The sequence below is a fragment of the Periophthalmus magnuspinnatus genome, chromosome 20 (assembly GCF_009829125.3).
Source record: "Periophthalmus magnuspinnatus isolate fPerMag1 chromosome 20, fPerMag1.2.pri, whole genome shotgun sequence".
NCBI classification, from domain to species: Eukaryota; Metazoa; Chordata; class Actinopteri; order Gobiiformes; family Gobiidae; genus Periophthalmus; species Periophthalmus magnuspinnatus.
In genome coordinates this window covers 12042365-12067381 of record NC_047145.1, presented here as the reverse complement: position 1 = coordinate 12067381, position 25017 = coordinate 12042365, and the positions used below count along the sequence as shown (strand labels likewise).

General features: G+C 37.7%; 2 protein-coding genes across 2 annotated transcripts in view; one reads left to right on the top strand and one right to left on the bottom strand.

Annotated features, from left to right (window-relative positions):
* Positions 1-10566, top strand: part of LOC117388742 (F-box/LRR-repeat protein 7-like) — a 34154-nt gene extending 23588 nt beyond the window's left edge. The window contains exons 3-5 of the mRNA XM_033986324.2: positions 3355-3693; positions 4009-4284; positions 7140-10566. Of these exons, the coding sequence (XP_033842215.1) occupies positions 3355-3693; positions 4009-4284; positions 7140-7876 (1352 nt within the window). The 3' untranslated portion in view covers positions 7877-10566. The remainder of the gene's footprint in view (positions 1-3354; positions 3694-4008; positions 4285-7139) is intronic.
* LOC117388400 (TNFAIP3-interacting protein 3-like) overlaps positions 1-20170 on the bottom strand; it is a 144578-nt gene extending 124408 nt beyond the window's left edge. Inside the window, exons 1-10 of the mRNA XM_033985941.2 lie at positions 20108-20170; positions 19159-19229; positions 18341-18428; positions 17510-17572; positions 17358-17423; positions 15914-16021; positions 15720-15839; positions 15555-15632; positions 14698-14823; positions 14496-14617 (exon numbers count right to left, since the gene is read on the bottom strand). Coding sequence (XP_033841832.2) covers positions 14496-14617; positions 14698-14823; positions 15555-15632; positions 15720-15839; positions 15914-16021; positions 17358-17423; positions 17510-17572; positions 18341-18428; positions 19159-19229; positions 20108-20110 — 845 coding nt within the window. The 5' untranslated portion in view covers positions 20111-20170. The remainder of the gene's footprint in view (positions 1-14495; positions 14618-14697; positions 14824-15554; positions 15633-15719; positions 15840-15913; positions 16022-17357; positions 17424-17509; positions 17573-18340; positions 18429-19158; positions 19230-20107) is intronic.
* Positions 20171-25017: the final 4847 nt, after the last annotated feature.

Genomic DNA, 25017 nt, shown 5'->3' with positions numbered 1-25017 from the left:
ACTTATTAAGGAGAGTTATAGCCTGCAATATCCTGCCAATAAGCAACTGAACTCTGTTAAAGTCCAACTCTTTTATCCGAATATTTCTATTAACACATATTTTCTTTGCTTTGGGCCTTTTTGTTCGCCTGCAGACGTTGTTGATGTGCAAAGTATTTAAATTGCATTACATTCTTAAAACTTCTTGAATTCTGACATTTAAAGCAGAACTAAGTAACTTTCAGTGAAAGAGCTCCCCCTGCAGCTCTTTTATGAGAATACACTGTTTGGAGCAGACTCTCCCTGAAATAAGGCAGTATAATGACATACAAAACATAATGTTAGCTTCTCTTTGGGTCGTGTCTGCCGTATTGCAAGATTTTCTGTCAGGAGACAGCAGTGGGAGATGATAGATACTTCAAACGCTCAGAAAATACATTTAATCATCACATGGACTTACAAAGACATTTAATGAGGTTAAAATGTTACTTAGTTCTGCTTTAAACTAGCAATAGTTTTACGGACAAGGTCAGTTTTGTAGAATTGCTCTGGCATTGCACATTATTATTTACCTCAAGTCAAAAGTAACACCCCATCCATTTCACACTTTGGCACTTCGCTGAAGAAGGTCCTGACAGACCGCTGTCCATCGAGTGTCCTGAAATGCTCTTAAGTTCTGTGTTTGAGCCAAAACAGTCTCTGCACAAAACGCTCCAACAATTGCACAATCTTCCATTTGCTGTTACTGTACTAAAAAATCAAATTTAAGGCACATGCAATGCTGCACATGCTGTAAATAGATGGCATTGATAGTAAGAAGCTAGAAAAACAGCAAGTTTATTTTCCTCATTATTGTGGTCCCACCCTGTCCACAGCTGACAAGGCTGTGCTGCCATGGACATGCACCAGTCTGGTACTGTGGTCAGTCACCCACTGCTCCATTAGTATTGAAGAATAATTTTATTACTAATACACTGAATAATAAAGAGCCAAAATAGATAAAAGTAAATCCTATTAACTGGCTTTATCCTTTATCCTTCTAACAGCTGTTTGAACAAAGCCACAGTTGTATATGTCTACACTTGATTAGAAGCAGTGTGATTTCCTGGCCTCGCAGGTCTCCTCTGATCAGTGACACATGTAATTGCGCTGTTTAGATTTTGTCTCAGCCAGTGGCAGTATTTCTGTCTTCCATTCACACTCCATTGTACTACCTACTTAGCCACATAAGTGAGAATTGATTGAACCATTATATTTCAATGTTGTAACATGTCTATATTTCCCTGTCACATTTAGATATAGATCCCTTTTGAAACTCACGTCCAAGTACACTATTGTTATCACAAGAATGGTTGTTTGTGAGCTTTAGGATGTCGATTATTGCCTGGCAAATCCAGAATGTAATTTCTCTGTGTTTTTATACAGATTGCTATCAGTCTGGTCTCCACATCCTCCGTTGCCTCTCAGGCCTGGTCAAACGTGATTATGCAATCAATTTATTTTTTATGATCCTGTGCCTGTGATATTTTTTCCTTTATTTTTTCCATTACAAATGGACTATTCATGTTCCCAAGTGGCTAGTCCACCTATCAATCATGCATTTGAAAACGGGGAGATTCACCGGTAACCAGACTCACATCTTCATATTGAAGAAGTGTGTATTCTGGATCCCAGGCAATATCAACTGCATTTTTGCAGTACTTTTTAAACTAGCATTTACATCTGAATTGCTCCTCTGAGTGAAAAAGCGTAAGGGAAAGTACTGCATAAACTAAACACTGATCTAATATGTTGCTACAATGTGCTTGTATTTATTCCCCATGGTGACGGCATAGAGCAATGCCTTGGCTCTAGCAGGGAATCAGCTGCATGTCAATGAATGCATGACTAATGAAGATAGTTGTGCCTGTGGACCGGTGTGTAGAGCTGGGAAAGACAGCTGATCCTAGGACAGTCCTGAAGACAAGTGTCCCACAGATGTGGATTCCAGATGTTGGACCGCTCTTCCTCTCAGCGCGTCTCCGATGACTTCCACAGACTTCTGAGACATGTCCTCCCTGTCCAGCATTGCATTCTAAATGCCCCTCAAGTGTGCCTTAAATACTTGGTCGTATCCGAATGGTTTCATGTCACAAATGCATTCTGCGGTCAGTAAACAAACACTCAATTTGGATTTATTTAAAAGCCCAGAAGTGGAAGGTTTACTTTATGTACTTTAAAGGTCCTATATTACACAAAATGAAATCTTGTTAGCCTTAAGCCGAGTTATAATGGTGTTACCTCATCAAAGGCCTAACCGGAGTTTTATTTTGGTTCATTCACCCATGTTTGAGTAATCTCTTATTATTTGTCTGTCTATATCCCCAAAGCTCATAATGCTCTGTTTCCCTGTGTGATATCATGTATTGGTAGTTTTCAAATTAATAGCTACCTTTTTTATCTTTAGTTGAGTAAAGATGGGCAATTCTTGGGCTGAAATGATCAAAATGATTCTAGTGAAGGTGTATGGAGTTTAAAAACACAGTGGAGCCCTTCCTGTACCATATAATATCACAAGATGGAGCAGAGTGTTTTTCATTTGAGAAAAGACAGCCTAAATATGCAGGGTTTGTGTGTTAAACATGTGTGAATTGAACAAAAACACAACTCCGGGTAAGTTTTTGATGTGGAAATAACATTATAACGTAGATCAGAAACTAGTGTAATATGGTCCCTTTTAAATGTGTATACACCAGTCAACATCTAAAGGTTTGTTTTACTTTACTGTTTACTTTGCAAACCTCTCCTAAACCGCCCACAGTACAAGTTTAAAGAGTGACTTCATACATGTGACTCCCTGAAATGCTAGTTAGCAACGGCTATCAATCCTGCCCAATGGACCCGCTGACAGGAAGACCAAATAGTGGGAATCAGTGAAGACTAACACTATGAAACTACACAGTCCATCTGATAGAGGGCCCATGTGACAGTTACTACGGCAACAACAAGATAACCCCAACTTTATTACGTCAAGCAACTGAAACTCCATGGAAATTCTTCTTCATGGATGAGATAGCTTCTTGTGTCATTGTCTCAGCAAATGGTTATTTTGATTACCGGTAATTGAGTTGAGTTTCTAAAAAGAGCCTAATGGAAAATCGAACAGAATCGACTTAATCAGAAATAACTGGCCGTGATCATGGCAGACGCTTGGGATTTTGACCAGAAAGCTGCTAATTTACCTAGCTTACATACTATTACTACTATTAAAACACCTTATACACAGTTTAGTGACAAAAAAGTGGATTTAGTATTTAGTAACATTTTAAGAATAAGAACACACACACATGCACATTATTTTATTGTACTTTTTTTAAACTCTTGTACTTCCTCCAGGTCTTGACTCCAGCACACGGACCCTAAGCACCCCCAGTCCTGGTCTGATCCTGCCTTCCAAGTCCTCTTCTCTGTCCTCTCCGGCTCTGTCGAGCAACGGACATGAGACAAACTCCTCCTCTTCGTCGTCCGCTGTTGCCGAGACCGTTGCCGTGGTGCATCCTCACCCTGGCACCCGCTCCAGAGTCTCCAAATCGCACCACCTCCATGCACCCATAGACCTGCTGCCTGACCACACCCTGCTCCAGATCTTCTCCCACCTGCCCACCAATCAGCTGTGCCGATGTGCCCGTGTGTGCCGCCGCTGGTACAACCTGGCCTGGGACCCTCGCCTCTGGGGTATGTAACAATGGAGAGTGTAATACGATACAGTGGTAGCAAAGTTAGGTGTCCACTGGCCTAAGTATTACTTAGGCCAGTGGACACCTTTTCATATCAAGAAAACATTTGGTCTCCTGAGGACCACAAAAAACTAACATGCTAACATTACACTTCCTGGTTCTCAAAAGATAAAAACGCTTTATATTTAGATCCAACACTGCAGTATCATTTTATATCTGTACTCAGGCAGAGCCAATTTTACTTTATTGCATTAAAACTAGGTACAGCTCCTTTAATCATGTATGTACAATGTATTAACACTACTTTATCTAGGTACGGTGCGACTGACAGGAGAGCTGCTTCATGTAGACCGCGCCATCCGGGTTCTTACTCACCGGCTTTGCCAGGACACCCCCAACGTGTGCCTGACCCTGGAGACGGTCATCGTAAATGGCTGTAAGAGGCTAACCGACCGTGGGCTGCATGTGCTGGCCCAGTGCTGCCCCGAGCTGCGCCGCCTGGAGGTGGGAGGCTGCTACAACATCTCCAATGAAGCTGTGTTTGAGGTGGTGTCCAGATGTCCCAATCTAGAGCACTTAAACCTGTCAGGTAAATACATGCTCTTTAGGTCCCTCAGTTTGAGGTTAATATGTTATATAGATAAATTTGATCTTGATCATGATCCATATTTGAGTTAATGAATAAATTAAAAAAAGAAAATTTTACTGGTTTCAGTATAGTCAACTTGCTCCAATTGCCAACTGAAAATTGAATTTGAATTTGGGGCTTTATAGCTAGTCATGCAAAATATAAGTTACAATTCTTCAGTTTTTCCACTCAGAGAACCAGGAATTTCTAAATGACTCTTTATGAGTTGTTAAATCACTTAACTAATTATGAGTTACCAAAATCCAAACAATAGTAAACGATTCTATTTACACTAAAAGCCATTCAATTAAATTGACAATTTAAATTAATAGAATAAATAATAATTTAATTAATTTCAATGTGCATAGCAAGGAATAAAATGTATCTAGATAGCACTAAACTCATTATCTATTTTGCTACATTAAACTTTGAAAACTTTCCTCAGATCTGACCTGTAAATTAGCCTGTTTGTCCTGAGTAATTGAATGCCTTACATGGAACATTCCAGGCAAAGCAATAACATTACTATGGAAACAAGTAGGTAGAAGACCCGTAACCAGAAAACTTACACAGTGTCCCTTAAACAAATCATTTTAGAGGAGTCTCCATTGAAAGCCCACAGATATGTCATCAAATAGCTCTTATAATTGTTCAATATTTTTCACATTTAGGGGATTACATAATTCACTGTGCTGCTATTCTCCTGGTAAATATGAAACATGTCAGTTGTCTGTACTTTTATGAGCACCGTATTCTGAATAAACATTTATAAAAATCTGTAATCTTTAATGGCTACAGGTGGGCTCTATAACTTTAGTGAAGGATTGCACTGTGGTTTACGTCATGTGGACTTTACCTCAGAAATCATCTCTTCCTCTCTCCTGCTCTGTCGTTTGTCCTAAAGCTGGTAAAAACATTAGGGGAGCAGCCGAGGCTCTGCCAACCTGCAGATCCCATGTGGAAACGAAAAGTGTTTGAGCGGAGAATGGAGAGAGAGAAGGAGAGAAAAGGGCAGAGGGCACAGAGGAGGAGAGAGAGGGGGAATGAGAGGAGGGGGGGAGAGAGAGCAAAGTAGAGAGAAGAGAGAGACAGAAGAGAGGAGAAAGGAGAGAAAGAGGAAGAATGAGACTGCTGAGAGGAATGGAATGAGAAAGTGACAAAAAGGGAACAGGAAGAGAGGGTAAAAGGGGAAAGAGAGCACAGAAAAGAGGATGGAAGAGAGCGAGAGCAGAGAAGGAGTGAGCGGGAGGGGGGGTACAAAGAGAGAAAAGGCAGCGTACAGAGGGGAGAGGGAGAATGAGAGAAAGAAGAAGATGGAGAATGAGAGACCTTAACGTGTAGGAAAGAGACCAAAGTAGAGTAGGTATAGAGACATAAGGGGAGAGAGGGAGAAAGAGAGAGCTGCGAGAAGGAAAGAGGGGGGAAGAAGACAGGGCACGAGAAGAAAGATGCAGTTGAGAGACACGGAGGGACAAGTGCTCATAGAGAGGGGGATACGAAGAAAGAGAAGGAGAAAAAATAAAGAGGAGAAAGGGGCAGACAAGGAAGAGAACGAGAGAGATAAACTTCAAGAGAGCAGAGAGGGAGAGTAAGAAAGAGCGAGAGGGAAAGGAGAGAGCAGAAAGAGGGGGCAAAGAGAAGGAGAGGGGAAAGAGGAAGAAGAAAGGGAGGAGAGAGAGCAGAGAGTGAATGATGGAGTAAAAGAGACGGCCTGTTGCTTTCATTAAGCCATTGACACAAATAGTGAGCTGTAGCACTGTCTGCACCATTACCATCAGGAAGTCTGCTTCTGTGGAGTAAAAATAGTCACATTAATGAAATCAAGAGAGTTTGTAACTGGAAGGGACATTAAGGCAATTTTTTTTTTTTTTTTGTAAACCTTATCCAGTGTTGTTTTTCGAGCCTGTACAAAGTGTTCCGGCTTCAGACCTCATGTGGAGCAGAGTGTACTGTAACTGTGATTACTGCTCTCCTCTGCCAATACTTTAACTTGAGAGGAAATGTGTAAAAAGTAAAAGATGTGTTTATTTCATTTTCAGATTATGATGGTGCACATGATGTTCTTTATGTAAGTGGGAGAAATTATCATCAGTGTCATCCTTGGCAGTTCCACTATCCAGGTTATAGTACTTATAAAGCCAGATAACAAGTAGGGGCTACATATATGGGGATGTTCAAGACAATTATTTGAAAAGCACAACCTAAACTCGGTGCTGTTTGAAACACTTTGGGATTGAGGTCAAGAAATAGGTTTGTCTAGGCACAATTACAAACCACATTTTTGTCCGTAGAATTTTCAAATAAGGTACACTTTCTTATCCCATCCCAATCCAGATGATTAAAACAAAACTGTGTAACTTTCTGGAGGTGGCATGTACCTTGCATGATTCTATGGAAGTAAAAAAGTTAAAACCATACTTTGGAACATTCTCCATAGAGATAGATACATTTTATGCCATACTGTCGAAGATTATAGCCAAAAAAAATAACATTTCAATGGAGAGGGTGAGGTTTGTGGAGATGCAAGCCTGATAAGCACACATGTTTTTTAAGTTTTTCACTGCTTTTATTTTTGTCTATTGTATGGGATTTAACAAGTCAAATCATTCAATCCTTGTCAGTAAATACATATTTCAAATCACTTTCAGGTATTTAGATTTAGACTTATTTTACAATTTGTACATTTTTGTAAATCACTATATTGACTTTAAACAGTTTAATAGTAATAGTCCATTAACATATGTCCTTTAACGTGTAACCTTCCTGTGCTACTCCACCATCCCACTTATTTGCTGACTCCTTTTTTTTCTTTTCAGGCTGTTCCAAAGTGACATGCATCAGCCTCACCCCAGAGGCCACCCTGCAGCTGTCGCCCCTCCACGGCCAGCAGATCTCTATCCACTTCCTGGACATGACTGACTGTTTCTCCCTGGAGGACGAGGGACTTCGCACCATCGCCTCCCACTGCCCGCGCCTTACCCACCTCTACCTGCGCCGTTGCACCCGCTTGACCGACGAAGCCCTTCGCCACCTGTCCCTCCATTGCCCCTCCATCCGTGAGCTCAGCCTCAGCGACTGCCGTTTGGTTGGGGACTTTGGTCTTCGTGAAGTTGCCCGCTTAGAAGGTTGCTTGCGGTACCTTAGCGTAGCCCACTGCACGCGAATCACGGACGTCGGAATCCGCTATGTCGCCCGCTACTGCCCCAGATTGCGTTATCTGAATGCTAGGGGGTGCGAGGGGTTGACGGATCATGGTTTGGGGCACCTAGCAAGAAGCTGCTCGAAGTTGAAGTCTTTGGACGTTGGGAAATGTCCCTTGGTATCAGATAGTGGGTTGGAGCAGCTAGCAATGTACTGCCAAGGACTGAGACGCGTTAGCTTGAGAGCATGTGAGAGCGTTTCGGGGAGAGGACTCAAAGCGCTAGCAGCGAACTGTTGCGAGCTGCAGCTTCTGAACGTGCAGGAGTGCGAGGTATCTCCGGAGGCGCTGAGGTTTGTGAGACGCCACTGTCGCCGCTGTGTTATCGAGCACACCAACCCGGCTTTTTACTAAAGGGAGATGGAGAGGAAAAAGACTCCAGCGAGGACAAATGGATGTTGTGTTATTCCTGCTACAACTTTGGACGAACTGAGGAGTATTCCATAAAATTTTGTGAGAAAGTCAGACCTAGTAGTAAAGTGATGACCATAGGCTAGCTTGTAAACAAAGGCACGGCAGTTTCAGGTAAAAAAATAAAACTCCACCCCTTGGGGCAGGACTCATTTACCTCTTGTGTCTCAGACCAGTACCTTCCAATTGAAAACAACCTCTGGATGGGTCTTGATTTAAAAACGGTGTCCAGATGCTACCTCTGAAACCTTTATTACCTTTATCAGTAATCATAATTTTGGACTCTCTACTGCAAAAAAAAACAAAAAACATTTAGGCTTGCATTCAGAAACTTCCTTCTAGAAGTACTTTTCAATAAGAAGGTACTGGTCTGAGAAGCTACCTTCAGATTGAAAATTACTTCTAGAAACATCTCAGTTTCAAAAACACAAACAGAGTCCAGATGATTACTCCTAAAAAATGTTCTACCTAAAACACGCCTGGACAAATGAAGGACCACACATTTGCATTCAGAAAATACTTTTGACTTCTGACTATTTTTCAATTTTCAATATATAATTTTTGTCAATGAGGTAAGAAAATGTCATCATGTTGAAATAAGTAAAATGTTATATATGTTATATTATGAAATATTGAAACAAGTCAATGGTTTGTATGTCCATGTAATCCCTCCCCCTCATTCGTCCAGGAGGGCTCTATAGTTGTAAAGGTTTCAAAGGCTGAAGCATCTCAATTTCAAAACCTTTGGCCAGATGGTTAGCTTAGAAACCATTGCTATAATTGTTTGGAAATTAAGTCTGAACTGCTCAAATAACCAAATACTCAAGGAATTCAAGGCATTTAAATCTGAGCCCAAGGCCTGTTTCAGTGATAATGACCAAACAAGTTTTTTATAGTGATTGCACTAAGAACAAACAGACATTTTGGTGAGAACAAATTGTTATTGAGATGCTGAATGGAAAAATAATGGAAAACAAACATAAAACTGACTCTATGTCCACAAATTACATCCAAACTTTAGTATAACCATATCTGCCTATCTTACCTTATTTTATAGAATATCCCTCTAATGTCAGAAAACACATGGTTGTTGATACTTTTTCTACAAAACCTTCCATTGAATGTATTTAACATATTTATCTGTAAAAAGTTCATTCATTTCTTCATATTGTCCACTTCACATTAGTTATTATTGTTACATTGAGCACTGGGTGAGCAATTGTGTTACCATTTAAATCATTGTGATATATTTTATCAACTGTCTTCATCACTATAGTAACATAATCATATTTTATACAGCTATTTATAAATGTAGCGACAAACCAGCAGTAATTAGACCAGCAATGTACAGTTTTACCGTATGCACTTTATGTAATTGTGCTGATAATCACTTCAACGGAGCTCCAAGCTGATGACTGTAGCCCCATTCACACATGCAACCTGACCAGGGAATTTGCCGAGCATTTTGCCAGGACTGGGTCATGTGTGAACAAAGCCACAACTTACCCTTCATTTTAGAATAGGCTATTCTGAAAGAAATTAATGGGATATACTTGTAGGTTAGGTTACAGCTGACTGTCCACGGCACAATTTTGGCTATCTTCGACAAAAGATTTCTTATCGTGGGGAAAATCTGGAGTCTTAGCTCAAAATCGTGGATCAGAGGTCTCACAGTGAGACGGGCAAAGATCAAAAACTACAAAAGATGAGCTACGACTGATATAAAGTGTGTGTGATATTTTGGAATGATTAGTGCGATAGTTGAGCCCGGAGACACTGAAGTGCCGTGGTAATGTGTTAGCTTTGGTTGCTATGAAGAGGCCTAAAATGTTCTATTTTTGACTGTTTTATTTAGCGAAAAGGCAAGTAGCTGACAAATTTGTTACTTAAGTTACTTTAGCTAACATGTAAACTAGCTCAAAACATTTTCCTCAACGTAATTCTGTTTCTAAACTTAAAAAAAATAACAAAAGATGACAGACCTGGACGACTGAGGGTTTTCACAGATGTTAAAAAAATAACCTTCCCGTCCCTAAACTTCATCACTTCAAATGCCCCTTTGCAGTAGACTGTCTCTCCTGACCCAATATTCTAGCATTAACCTTTTTTAATCTGTCGCACAACACTAAACACAAGTGCATCAAAATAACAACAGAACTCCATCATAGTCTGGATCATCTCTCCCCTTTTCCCTTTCATTTACTAACATTTGCAAAGTAATAATCAGCACTAGCGTGTAGCACTAGTCATAGCCAACCATCGTAGGGAAACATAACCACAACTGAACTGATCGAGTGCACCATCGCACAGTGCATGTGTGTTGTTGTATGTTTTAAATTCCTCACATCATGTAGTGTGACATCCAGCAATCTTATAAGATGGAAAAATTGTGCGGTGGACACCAGGCTGAAGTGTGTAGCCTACAGTGCAGACCGAGTGCATGTGTGAATGGGGTCTTTGCTGAGTGTTCTGGCATTTTGTACCCGCCAATTTTCTGGGAATTATGTGTGAAAGGGGCTTTTGTAACTTGTATTTGCCAAGTTGAAACAAACAGGTATGCAGTGGAGTAAACAAGAACACATTGCAGCTAATACAGTGCCAATAAATGTTTTCAAAGCCTCCCTCCACAACTGTAAGTGTTTTCAGTTAAGACTTTATAAGACATTGCTCTGATGTTAACTAGTGTTAGTGTGATTGAAAAGACACAACAAGCTGGAAATTCCATACACAGTTAAATAATTCAAGCACCTGTTCACAGCAGAAGTGCAAGTGCCAGGTTTTCATGTTTTTCTAATTATGTTGTTTTGGTGAGGTACTTGTGGTAAATATTTATTATAGCTTTACATCAGTCAAGAGGAAGTTTGCAAAGAAAATTTACAGAAAAAAGTGAAATACCATAAGTAGAGTTCCATCCAAAATGCAGGTTAGTTCAAACTATAATAAAATAATTGTCATATATTATTATGTGTCAAATAATAACTGTTGAGATAAAAATTGATTTTCAGCTTTCTTAGTAGCTTTTATTTCTTCTAGTTCAGGAAAACAAATCTCGCTCTTGGCATACTTCATATTGTAAAAGCAACTATTACTGAATACTGAATGTGGCTGAATGATTTCCTATACATTTTACAAGGTGTTTCATTGGGCGAGAACCATAAAGATATGTTTCTTTATATTACACATATATTATTATGTGTCAAATAATAACTGTTGAGATAAAAATTGATTTTCAGCTTTCTTAGTAGCTTTTATTTCTTCTAGTTCAGGAAAACAAATCTCCTGAACTAGGAGACAATACTTCATATTGTAAAAGCAACTATTACTGAATACTGAATGTGGCTGAATGATTTCCTATACATTTTACAAGGTGTTTCATTGGGCGAGAACCATAAAGATATGTTTCATGCCATGTCATGGTGTGGAACATTCCAGGCAACACTATAGCATCACCATGGTGACAAGCAGGCTACAAGACTGCCCACCAGAAGAATGATATAGTTTACACCTTTATGATCAAGATATTACCTGCTTAACTGTCCCTTTAGAGAAATTTTGCCTCTCCTTAAATTCTGAATGATCAGGCAGAAGCTAGCTAGAGGAATAAATCACAGCACTCAAAACCTTAAAATATTTGTGCTGTGAGATGAAGGTGCAAACTACTGTGTTGGAAATGACTTTTCTGCCTATATCTGTAGATCTGAGAACATTACAATATAGCAACTACACAAATATCACCATTAATGTGCTAATTTGAAATTACAGGGTATGTGAAAGATTAAAAAAAAAATGCATACAATATTATTTATGGTCTTCAAAGCTTTCTGCAAATCTAACCTTGTGCAAATCACGTAAAACGTACTCTTTTGCTTGTAAATGGAGTGATCCCATTCCAGCGAGGGGGAAATTGAATCTCAATTTGGCAGCGGATGAATGGTTACAATCAGGCCATAAACACAGAGTAATACAGTGCAGCTGCAAAAAGGCCAAATTATGATCAAATGCAATGCCATAAAAATTCCACCAGGAAGCATAAATGTACAAGAATTTGGAAATTATTGTTGTCTCCTGGAAATGGGCCAAATAAACACGGTTATGAACAAAAGTAAGTATGTAAAGGTGAAGTAAGGACAGACGAGATGGGACGGGGCACTGCCTTATAGTTTTTTGATGAAAGGTACGCAGATATTCATTGCAAAACTGTACTACATTCTTATCTTGATCTTACAAAAGTGAAGTTAAATGTTCTAGAGCCGTGTGTTGTAGAATAAATAGTAGCTTCCGTTGTAGGGAGTATTATACTTCTGATGACATAGGCCAAGATGACAAGGAATTAACCGGTACAGCACATAAATGGAATTTCTCTAATGCTAACAATTTCTCAAAATTTTACACCAAGTACCACTTAAAAGAACTGTATGTAAGATTTTTATTTTAAATTTCATAAACTTGACCTGTGTGATATGAGGTAAATATGTCAAATATAACTTTTACTGATAATTCTAATGCTGATTTGTAAAACAATGGGCATGATTTCCCATTTATTTATGTTATAATTTAGTGTTTTGGTTCTGAAGACAATTATCCAATCAGAAAGCAGAATGAGCCTCACATGAGTCTTTTCGGTTGCCAGTTTCAATACTGAAATCCAGATGGTTTAAAACTAAAAGGACTGTCTGATCTGAATCATCTCTACCTAAACCTCAGCGCCTGCAGCCAATCATTAATCAATGCTAGAGGTGTCTCTGCAGCTCAGTGTCTGAATTCTGGAGGTTCTGAGCTTTCACATGAGGGATGGCCTGTTCATAGAAGTTCATAATAGTTCTATGCTAGGTCCAGACTAGTGCTTTACCAGGTTAGGGCTATTGATTACCTTTGTGTAATCATCCATTCATTTTCTATTACTAATCAATGGCAGGGTTCATCACTTTGGAGAAGAGATTAACCCAATCACTGGCCTCCTACTCGTGTGTCATCTCCCTAGAACAAGTCCAGGTATCATCCAGCAATAGATGCTTGAGTCACCTTTGCCTCTTCTCTCGGTGTGGAGGAGCATCGGCTTTATTCCGAGCTTCTCACCGTATGTAAGGGAGCATCCAGCCACCCTTGCAGAAAAAATTCATATAATGATTTCTTCTCTAATGTATTGTCTATCAATGTGTCAAAGTTGTGTTTCTCAAATGTGGTACATATACTACTGGTGGTACACTGTCGGCCTCTGGTGGTACACAGAGCCCACTGCAGTTTTTTTTTTTAATTTAAAGACAAATCTGTTATTATCTTTTGGGTCGGTCATTATTTAGAACTATCTTATCGGTTGTTTAGTCTCATTTTAGACCTGGTTTAGCCCTAATTGCCTGATATGGTCCAGGCTTAGATCTGGTGGTACTCGGAAAGCCAAATATTATCTTAAGTGGTACTTGGTGTGAAAAGTTTAAGAAGCAGAGTGTTATAGTATCAATAGTACAAGAGTATATGACTAAAAACAAATTACCAATGCTGTAAAATATGTACATTACCATATAGTCCACTAGATGTCACTACAGGTAAGTTATGGGATATGTATGTAAAAATAAATACTTGACATAGTTTTAAAAAATATATTTGCATAAAAGATTGTAATAATTTCTTGATAAAATTGTGTAAAAAATGAGCTACGGTTTTACATGGGGCTGATTCCAGTTATCATCAATAAGGACCATTGTTTTGTTGGCAACTTTTTAATATAGCACATTATTTTAGGATCAAAAAAGGACACAAAATAAATAAGAATAATAACAGAAATATATAATCACACTGTTGCTATCAGTAAAAGCTATATTTGATTTGAACATGTTTACCTCATACTGGGAACACAAATAAATCAAATGTATGATAAGTCAAGTTTCTTATAAATCAAAATCTTACATAGGTTTTTTTTTTTTTAAGTTAAATGTAAAGACAGTATAAATAAAATATTGATGCCCACCTAAAATAATGGCCTAAGTCATTTTTTCATTTTTCAGAAAACACAAAAAACTAACAATCGAAAACTATACAAAAGATGAGAGATATATACTTCATGTACAAAATGACTTCAAAATGACTAGGGCTGATGACTTTGGCCATTTTTTCACCATGGCCTTGTGACTTGAGCCATTTTAAACAGGACTTAGGCCACATTTTCTAAGTCGCTCTTGACATAGGCAAATAGATTATTTGTTCCATTCAGCTGAGGAGGTTGAAATTTGTACCAGAGGCTGATGGCGCCATGGAGCTCTGATTCATGAAAAAAATAATTTGAACAAAAGAAAAATCCCAAAAATCAAAAATGACTTAGGCCATTATTTTAGGAGCACCTCGCTATGTAATGCTTCAGGTTAAAGTTGACCTTTACTGAAAAATGTGAACTTGGTACTGGGTGATACTGACTTCCTTTTATAATTCAGAAGTGCTGATCAGGTAAAGCACTAGGAAATGTTACTAGATACTTCATGGTCTGACCTTAACGCATTTTGAATAGTGTGTTGTACATTCTTCACAGTTTAAACATATTTCTGTTTGTGCCGTGAAAATTATTTCTTACAGATTGTCTTTAAAAGTGTAGCGTCTTTGCAGCTTGTTGGAGGTAGATTGTTCCTTCTCTTCTGAACCTGTGTGTGGGCAGGCACATTCATACTGTGGCTGTGACGTTGAAGTACATGTGACCTAAAAAAATAAACAAAACATTCACCATACATTTCTGGAATAATATGTAAAATGCGTTGACCTAATGTGACCATTTGTACCTGACTTTTGATGGCGTACAGTTCATTGCGGACCTTCTTGTACTTTTTCTCCAGTTCTAAGTACTTGTGTTTGAGAGCTTCTCTGTCCTTCCTCTCTGTCTGGAAGTCTTCTTTATAAACGTCAGCCTATATAAATCAATGCAATTTCATTCAAAGTTAGTAGTTAGATCATTTCGCTGGAAAAATAACAATTGAATTTACTGTAAGGGTTGTAATCTAATTACAGACTATAACACTTTTATTTGTATATAATTTTGTTATCTCAACCAACTGAATAACTGAACAATATGAGAAGAACACACATTGTATGTAGAAATATGTAGAAAAAAATTGCGCTTCTATCAGGTATATTACTGTTCCACAGTATGAGATTAAACTCTCCATGGAAACAAAAAGGGGGCACTAGGCCAATTTACAGGTCATGTGAATGTTTTGTTTGAAATTAAAGCCTGCAATTGAATCTATAAAGGACTATGGTTAATGTCATACTATGGAACATACCAGACAAAGCAATAAAACTCCATGGAGACGAGGATTGCAGCCATAAAAGTTACATAGTGTATCTTTAACATTTCCATGGAGACAAGCAGGTGCCATCATAAGTTACATACTGCACCTTTGAAAAACATGTTCCTTATTCCTCAACTTCTACATTATTATTCCTCATGTTTCTTCTTTACAAGGTAAATCTTGACCTAAATCAACACTTCAGTAGATTGTTAGAACCACTATTCAAACCCTAGCATTAAAGCAGTTTAAAATCTTGTGTTATGGCTTTGCGTAAACTTATGTTTTGAAAACCCCTATTTTGCAATATCTTGTCCAAAGTACAAACAGTTCAATGTAATCTGACCTACCTGGTGTTTCCATAATTCTTGTAGTGTTTCAGTGCTCATTTCCTGGGACGAAGTTGTCACGAGTACTTCCTTCAAAGCCTGGTAAAAACATTGAGTAAATACTTCAAACTATGCACATGCTTTTTTACTTTTTTTTTACTTCCTTTGTCTGAACTGTCAACTGACCTTGTTTAGCCTCATAATCTCTGCATTCTGGTGCCGCCACCTTCTGGCCAATGCCTGGTTTTGCTCCTGTAGTTGTCTTGCTTCACTCTGGGCTTTCACCAAACCATCACCACTTCCTGTCTGAATGATAACATGTTTAGTCATATGCAATAAAGATTGACATGTGCTATGGAAAACGCCTAAAAATTACTCACTGCTATTATCTTATCCTTGAGAACATTGAGTTTACAAACGTGAGGATGATTTTCTGCACTTGGGTGTTGGTGATTCTCATGAGGTAATGATGTCTTTAGGTTGTGGAGCTATGTTGAGAGAGGAAAGACAACTTATATTAATATTGCATAGAACAGTAAGTTTTCATTTACAAATGTTGAAGTTTTTTAGGATTACTAAATAGTGCTGTCACGATACTAAGGAATGGAGACAGTACTCAGTACCGATTCTAATACCACAGACTCAGTACTCAATACCGATTCTGATACCACAATGATAATAAAAAAATCTCTTTATTTAGACAGTAATGTCATTTTCAACATTAAATCGTAGTATTTTCTTTAATATTACCATGTGGCCTTATATCTGTGTAATTCCTCATTTGTCCAGGTATGTTCCACAGTGGTCCATGGGTGTATACTAGTCTATACTTGTTCTGCTTCTCAAGGCATTTTTGAGCACCCGTAATAGAATAAATGCAAGATAGAAGATACATATAGGCACATTCCATTCAAAGCAATAACATTTCCATGGTAGCTGACTCCAGAAAAGTTACATAGTGCACCTTTAATGTCTTTGAATTGTAATTTAAGTGAGAAACCCATAGCATCTCACCACTAATTCATATAGCAGTAAAATGAACATTGTCACTAGGGTTGTCAAAAGTATTGAAAAATCAGACACTAATTTATACTAAAACTAGTATTTAAACTAGATACTCATTTGAGCAAGTATCAATACTAAAAAAGTTGCATCCATAGGACAGAAATAAACCTTTTCTGAATAGCTTTAGAATGATCTTGAGCTGTATCAGAACAAGTGTAAGACCACATAGACTAGTATACACCCATTACAGGGAGATTACACAAATATAAGACCACATGGTAATATAAAAGAAAGTACTATAATTTAATTAGAAAATTAGTCTATTGTCTAAATAAAGAGTGTTTTTATTATCATTGTGGTATTGGCATTGGTATTGAGTATGAAGTCTATTCCTTAGCATTGAAATCAAGTTTGAAATTTTAGGAATGTGACTACACTAATTCTAAATGTTAAAAAATATGAGATTTGTTATTTGTGTATTTCCTTTTTTGCAAATTTATTGTAAAAATACCTTATAATCAGTACTGCAATACCATCTGTGCCTTTATCTGACTTCATAAACTACTGAACTAAACTTTATGTTTTAGTACTGTCTGAAAGCAGCCATGTCACTTACTATACACGTTCTCTATAAATCTATTTTAATATTGCGTAGTCACACTTTCACACTCAGTTCTCACGGTCCAATGCTTTTTCTCACTGTACCACAAATTCTTACAATCGTGACCAGTGCAGTTCAAAAACTTCATGACATAACAGTAATTCTTCTCAAACTTCCTATGTGGTTATCTTTTCTCAAAACAAACTCTAAATATTTACCTTATCTTTGTAATACTGCACCATGACTCGATACTCCTTTGCCCACCTCTCGTTTATGGAAAGTAGCTGAATCAGACAGAAAAACTTACAGTAAGTATTTGTAGTAGTATTTTTGTTGTTGTTGAGTAAGTATGAATATTTGAAAAACTCACTTCTTGTTTTTGCATTTCCAAAATGCGAATCTGCTCTTTCATTGTCGCAGTACTCCCTTCGTCCTAAGAGACATATCAAATGTGTTAGTTTTCATATCAAATTTTAAATTGGTATTATTCTTAATCTTTTGACTAAATTTTTTTAATAATTAATTTTATTTTAAGTCAAGGCTAGTCAGGTAAATGTATATTTCTAACCTAATATACTAATATACTTTTTATTCAGTTTTATTCTAGATTTAGTCCAGTCCCCATGCAATCTTACCCATTAGGGTTGTCAGAGTATCAAATACGAATCAATACTAAAACTAGTATCAAAACTAGATACTCATTTGAGCAAGTATCGATACTTAAAAAGTCACATTCACAGGACAGAAACGAACCATTCCCGAAAAGCTTTAGAATGATCTTGAGCTGTATCGAAACAAGTGTAAGATCATGTAGACTAGTATATGGTTCACTATGGCACATATCTGTACAACGGGGTTTTAATGTTGAAATAAAGAGTGTTTTTATTATCACTGTGGTATCGGAATTGAGCTGTTCATTTCTGTTTGTTATTATTAGTTTTGGATTACTTTTCATCAGCAAAAAATATAATGGCAAAGAAACTATGATGAAATATCTGACTTAACCAAATTAACCTTGTAACCTGAATTTAACTGTGCCATGAGAATGTATGTTTGTACTTCCTTTTACATATTTGTGGAAGTTTTGCTCTGGTTGGGTTCCAGTAATGCAATGTGGATGTGAATGTGGTGAGTGAGCTGGCGGTGTGTGATCATTAGGCCAACAGTGGGTATGTTCCAAAATTGCGTGATTTGGACTTACCTGTGTGTTTTCCAGAAGATGGTCTGGACCTTGAGCAAAAGTGTTCATGTTCTTTGGAGAGGAGCGGTTCAATACACATGCCTCCAATCTGAAGATGAAGACATTTTAATGAAGATATTGACAAAGCATAAACTAATATATTGTGAATTAAAATTATATCATGAAATTGGCTTTGAGTGACATAGGGCTGTTAAAAAAGTTGATAAGTGCATTATGGAAAATTGCAACTAAATGTTTCCAGAAATAGTGTTTCAAGGACTTGGTTGGAACAATTGGTCCTACTTATGATTATTACAGGAATAGGCAGGCTACAGAAGAGATAATATGGCTAATATTAAAAAACAACTGGGTTGTATCCCTTGACAAATATGAGGTGCCATTAAAACACAATAATAGCAGGGTAAAAGCAAAAGAAAACATAAATATGGTTATTAAATGATAGTTATTGATGGACAGATCACTTGATTGTGGTGGTGTGTGTGAGTGTTGGTGGTCAGAAGAGGAAATGGTGCAGATTGACAGTCTTGCTCCTGGGCAGCTGTACCTACAATAGTATCTTGCCACCACTGAGTGTGGAATGAATGAATATTGCAGGTTTATATGCCATTTCTATCCTACTATGCTATCAAGTGTTGACACCACTTTTGGCTTCACTAAATATTATATTTTTAAATATAGCCAATTCCAAGGACAGGTCCATGGAGCCAGAAAGTCTTTGAAACTACAAAACAAAGATGTCATGACCATAATGTCACGACCATTTGTTGTAAAGAGGATGGAGCATTATGACATAATAATCAGTGTGGTTTTAATTTTACCTGTGGGTGGTGGGCAGTGAGGGATACAGTCTGTTCACCTGTGCACCAGTCTGTGAGCTCACTGTGTCATCCTGAAAAGACAATACAAGTGCATCTTTACAAACGAAAGTAAAGAATGTGCAATTAAAATAAATAAATATATAAACATAGAAGGAAGTTTAGAACAATAGGACATCTGGTCTTTGATGCTGGTATTTTACACTTTCCCTGGGGACTACTATTAGAAAACTAGCTGTACAGCTAATACTGGCACATTTACAGAAATGCTTATTCATTTGCGTTAAAATAAACCAAAAAAATAAAAATAAAACAAATTAAAAGTTCATAAAAAGATGAACTTGTTTTTTCACATTGGTTCTCCATTTTTGTAGGAGTGTCTATAGCCATTCAATCAAATGTATATATTTGATTGTTAATATCGCATAAAAATCTAATAACAAAACTTTGCATGGAGAAAATCACTTGCCAAAAGATTTTGCCAATAGTTATAATATAACATTACAACGTTTAATTTTGAAAGAGTAAAAATGTAGTCTATGGGGTATTTATGCTAATTTGTAATCATTTTCATTTTGACTGACTAATTTCCAAATTGTGGCAAAAAACAAGATTGCACATGCTAGTTAATGTCAGCTAGTCAATGCTGTAAGTGAGAAACCATGACATTAAATTATCGATTATATAAGATAATTTATAGGAGCTCGACAGTTTGAGAAACATTATAATAGTACAGTAGCAGTAGTAGTACTAGTAGTAGTAGTAGTAGTAGTAGCAGTAGTAGTAGTAGTAGTAGTAGTAGTAGTAGTAGTAGTAGTAGTAGTAGTAGTAGTAGTAACATAAACTGCTTTTTAATAAGCCTATCACAATGATCAATTTAACACAGGTCATTTTTTACCGCAACCTTAGAAATAATTCGTCCATAACTTACATAAATAAAATCTAAGCTCACCATGTGCTGTTGTTTTGCTGTTTCCTCTGCTGCACGTTTCTGTTCTCAGCTGTTGAGATTTACCTAACGCCTTTTGCCTCGAGCCTGGGTTTTATGCGGAGGCGTGTGTGACGTAATGACGGTAAAACCCCCGTTGTCCAATCGGGTGGCGGGGTTCCTTGTCGCGAGCGGCGGGCACTTGGCGGGCTTTATCGAAGGAAAGGAAAGTCCGCGTGACTGATGTGTGCGGCGCGAGCGGCGGTTGGACGGGGCACTTCTGGCATGTTACGAGCGGCTAACGTTGAGTAACTGAAAATGACCCAGTAAAAAAAATGACACATTGAGTCAGCAGTTTGTACAGGCGTGTGCTCCACTCCATAAGCCAATACATGCCTAGTCGATACGTTTCCTTTTCGTTTCCTCTGCTTTAGCCTTTCTTAAGTCTGTGTTAGGAGTGGCTCATAAAGGGTTATTTCCCCATTCAATAAGCTAGGTATGACTAAATGGTACGTAGCCTATTGTGCAAGATCAAGTCAAGTAACAATTAACTTGATTGATCCACTAGGGAAATCAATAGGCTACTTAAACACAGTAGCACACATTCACATTACAATAAATAGGCTATAATATGTTTCTCAAACTGTGGAGCTCCTTTTAGTGACTATTAAAAGTCGATTTTGTCCACATTTTTTTTTCTCTTTTTTGTTAGCCCTGGTTTGGAACTAACCTAGCTACTAGCAATGGTGTACAGTAATTCAGTTTGAGACCTGTTTAGCCCCATTTTAGCCCTGTAATAGTTCTGTTTTAGAGAGAAAATATAACCTACTAGATCAGGGGTGTCCAAACGTTTCTCATTAAGGGCCACATATATAAACACAGACAAAGCTAAGGGCCGATTGAGGACCATAGACTAGGTTATTGGGTATCTGCATTATTATTACAAGTTAGACTGAACTACTAGACCTTTATTCATCTTTACATCCTCAACGGGAAACATTAAATATTTGGTATGGGCTTGTCAAAGTAGATTTTCAGAAATGTACAATAAAAAGTACTGTTTAAAGTAATATGGGCCAAGCTTGAGGGCCAAGAAAAATTGGTCTGAGGGCCAAATTTGGCTCCCGGGCCACAGTTTGGGTATGCCTGTACTAGATGATAGGTCTACAGTGTGAAAAGTTTGACTGGCACTGTGCTAGACCAGTGGGTCATTTTTTGTCCCGAGTACTCATTATATTGGTGTATTTTAGTAGTCAAATTATAAATCTGTAGTCCTATTTTCTTGTTTGAATGATATGGATGTCCAAAATAGCCAACTTTTACAAAAAAAACAAAACAAAAACAAAACATTATTAAGGTTGTTAAATGTAGGTTACCAAACAGAACATTGTGGCCTATATTCAAATACTGTTCGACTCCATCTTTCTTCTAAATCCGAAATTGTTCCAAGTACTCCTGGTGTGTGCTCTCACTATCTCTGGATGAAAAACACTGTTCTATCTGACTAAACATAATTAGGCATAATAAAACTACCTCGCTACTGTGGTACTAAAAACAGCTAAAGCAAAGATTAGCTATAGCCTTTGTTAGGTTAATGAAACTATGATGATAGGTCACTACAAAACCACTGTCATCCTGGTTTGTTAGGATGATCCTGATTAAGAATTGAACCAATAACAAGTTTTATAATATATTGTAGGCTTTATAGATGAAAATAGGTCTGCAGCAATGAAAGTTTTTTATTTGTATTTTTTTTTTTTTTTTTTTTTTGACATTGTAGCTAAGACACTTTATGTTAATATCAACAATACATTCATTAAATACTAAACTTGTTTTTTCAGTCTTCAAGAAAACTATAGGCTTAATTCAGCTTATGTTCAATTATCTACGAGTCTTTAGGGAAATTCCCAAAGATTTTTAAAAAATTCTATAACTACGCATTGTGCATCATTTCTGCTTGTAACTGTATTTTTACCTTGTGTCATTCTTATTTACCAGCACCGAGCTTACAAATTTTTGATTCTGTTTCTGTAGCCCTACCTCAAAACTTGTAGTATTCTCGAGGGCGGATACTGTGAGTAATATGAAAGCCTACAAAATGAATTTAACCATGCAAATTAACCTAACCTAACCTCTGGGAAAGTCACACTTGTGTTTAACCGTATCATCTGAAACAATCTGTACAACAGCAGCTTTTCTGAACGCACTTGACTCACAGAGGCTGTTTCAAGGAAGAGGCGCTGGGGGAAATCACGTCACTCTTCCAGTAGCACCATGGTCTGTATGAACACTACAAACAACACGAACTACAGGCAGGCCTACTCAAATGACTGCTCAAGTTTATATTTGTGTGTTTTGTGTCATTGTAATAAAAATGATAAATGTTGTAAATGACTGAATAGTTTGGCAATCTTTAATGCATTTAAATGTGAAACAGACTTGGTAATAAGAAGTTATGACAGTAAGACAGTAAGTATTTATAGATAAGTACATTAAGTAAATTCTAGAGGGGACATCACCTGCATGATTCCATCGAAATAATTCTCCATGGATATAGATACGTTTTATGCTATAATGTGGAAGATTATGACCAAACAAAACTTTTTCCATGGAAACAAGCAGGAGGGAGAGTCAGGTGTGTGGAGATGCAAGCCCACTCACAATAAGGACACAGGTTTTTATACATTTTTCAGTGCAATAAACACAACCCCCATGAAGGCAAGCAGGTGGCGATACTAGATCAAATTACAGGTCACAGTAAGAATGCATGTTTTCTAAGGTATTTTTAATGATAAAAATACTTGTATTTTAGTAGGTGATTAGTGTGAAGGAGATATTTTGATATGTTTTGTCATTGTAATATTCATATTTCTAGGAATTTTAAATTGTAATTGATTCAGTAGTGATTTAGGAAAGTAATCTGTAATCTCCAATAATGAAAAATACTTATGACACTGTATTTATGTTTGGACTTACTTACGGGAAACAGCGTAGCTATAGCACTGTAATTGCACAATAAAAAAATGTTTGAAAACTTTTCTGGTGTGACCTATTATGGTATTGCTTTGCTTGAAATGTTCCAAAGTATGGCATTGAACTACTATCTCCATGGAGACAAGCTGGTGGCAGTACCAGACTAAATTACAGGTTAGATCTGTTGAGAGGCAACCCATATTACAAGGTATTTCCAGTAATAAAAAGACCTGTGATAAAAAGTTACACAGTGCATCTTTAAGAATATAGCATATATAAAATAAGCAATACTTCCTAATTAAATGCAAAATATAGTTCAACAGATGTATGGCTTTTTTTTTCTTTAAAGGCAGAGTTTTTGCTGAAGTTCCAGTTTCATTGACCAGATGTTGTGGCTTTCAGTTGGGATGTACAAAACTGCCACCGTGACCTAATTTTCTTACAGGAAAACATCTGCTCTATTGGATCTTGTGTAACAGTATTTACTCAACAATATGTACATAATTTGACAATCAGCAGTACTGACTACAGTAAGAAGTTTTTGTTGACTTGTGGTAAATGATACGTAATGAAAAAGTAAGAAATATAGCCAAGTAATTGTATTGTTCCATAAAAAAATAAGTCTAGCTGAATTTAAAGGTGCACTTCGTAACTTTTGTCGGGGAGAATTCACTACATTCTTATTGCCAAGAATGTTCTACATTATGGCATTAAAAACCTACACTCACCTGAAGGATTATTAGGAACACCATACTAATACGGTGTTTGACCCCCTTTCGCCTTCAGAACTGCCTTAATTCTACATGGCATTGATTCAACAAGGTGCTGATTCATTCTTTAGAAATGTTGGCCCATATTGATAGGAGCATCTTGCAGTTGATGGAGATTTGTGGGATGCACATCCAGGGCACGAAGCTCCCGTTCCACCACATCCCAAAGATGCTCTATCGGGTTGAGATCTGGTGACTGTGGGGGCCATTGTAGTACAGTGAACTCATTGTCATGTTCAAGAAACCAATTTGAAATGATTGGAGCTTTATGACATGGTGCATTATCCTGCTGGAAGTAGCCATCAGAGGATGGGTACATGGTGGTCATGAAGGGATGGACATGGTTAGAAACAATGTTCAGCCCGTGGCATTGAAACGATGCCCAACTGGCACTAAGGGACCTAAAGTGTGCCAAGAAAACATCCCCACGCCATTACACTACCACCACCAGCCTGCACAGTGGTAACAAGGCATGATGGATCCATGTTCTCATTCTGTTTACGCCAAATTCTGACTCTACCATTTGAATGTCTCAACAGAAATCGAGACTCATCAGACCAGGCAACATTTTTCCAGTCTTTAACTGTCCAATTTTGGTGAGCTCGTGCAAATTGTAGCCTCCTTTTCCTATTTGTAGTGGAGATGAGTGGTACCCGGTGGGATCTTCTGCTGTTGTTGCCCATCCGCCTCAAGGTTGTGCGTGTTGTGGCTTCACAAATGCTTTGCTGCATTCCTCGGTTGTAATGAGTGGTTATTTTAGTCAGCGTTGCTCTTCTATCAGCTTGAATCACTCGGCCCATTCTCCTCTGACCTCTAGCATCAACAAGGCATTTTCGCCCACAGGACTGCCACATACTGGATGTTTTTCCCTTTTCACACCATTCTTTGTAAACCCTAGAAATGGTTGTGAGTGAAAATCCCAGTAACTGAGCAGATTGTGAAATACTCAGAATACTCAGTCTGGCACCAGCAACCATGCCACGCTCAAAATTGCTTAAATCACCTTTCTTTCCCATTCTGACATTCAGTTTGGAGTTCAGGAGATTGTCTTGACCAGGACCACACCCCTAAATGCATTGAAGCAACTGTCATGTGATTGGTTGATTAGATAATTGCATTAAGGAGAAATTGAACAGGTGTCCCTAATAATCCTTTGGTGAGTGTATATCCATACAGCCATACGAGGTCTGA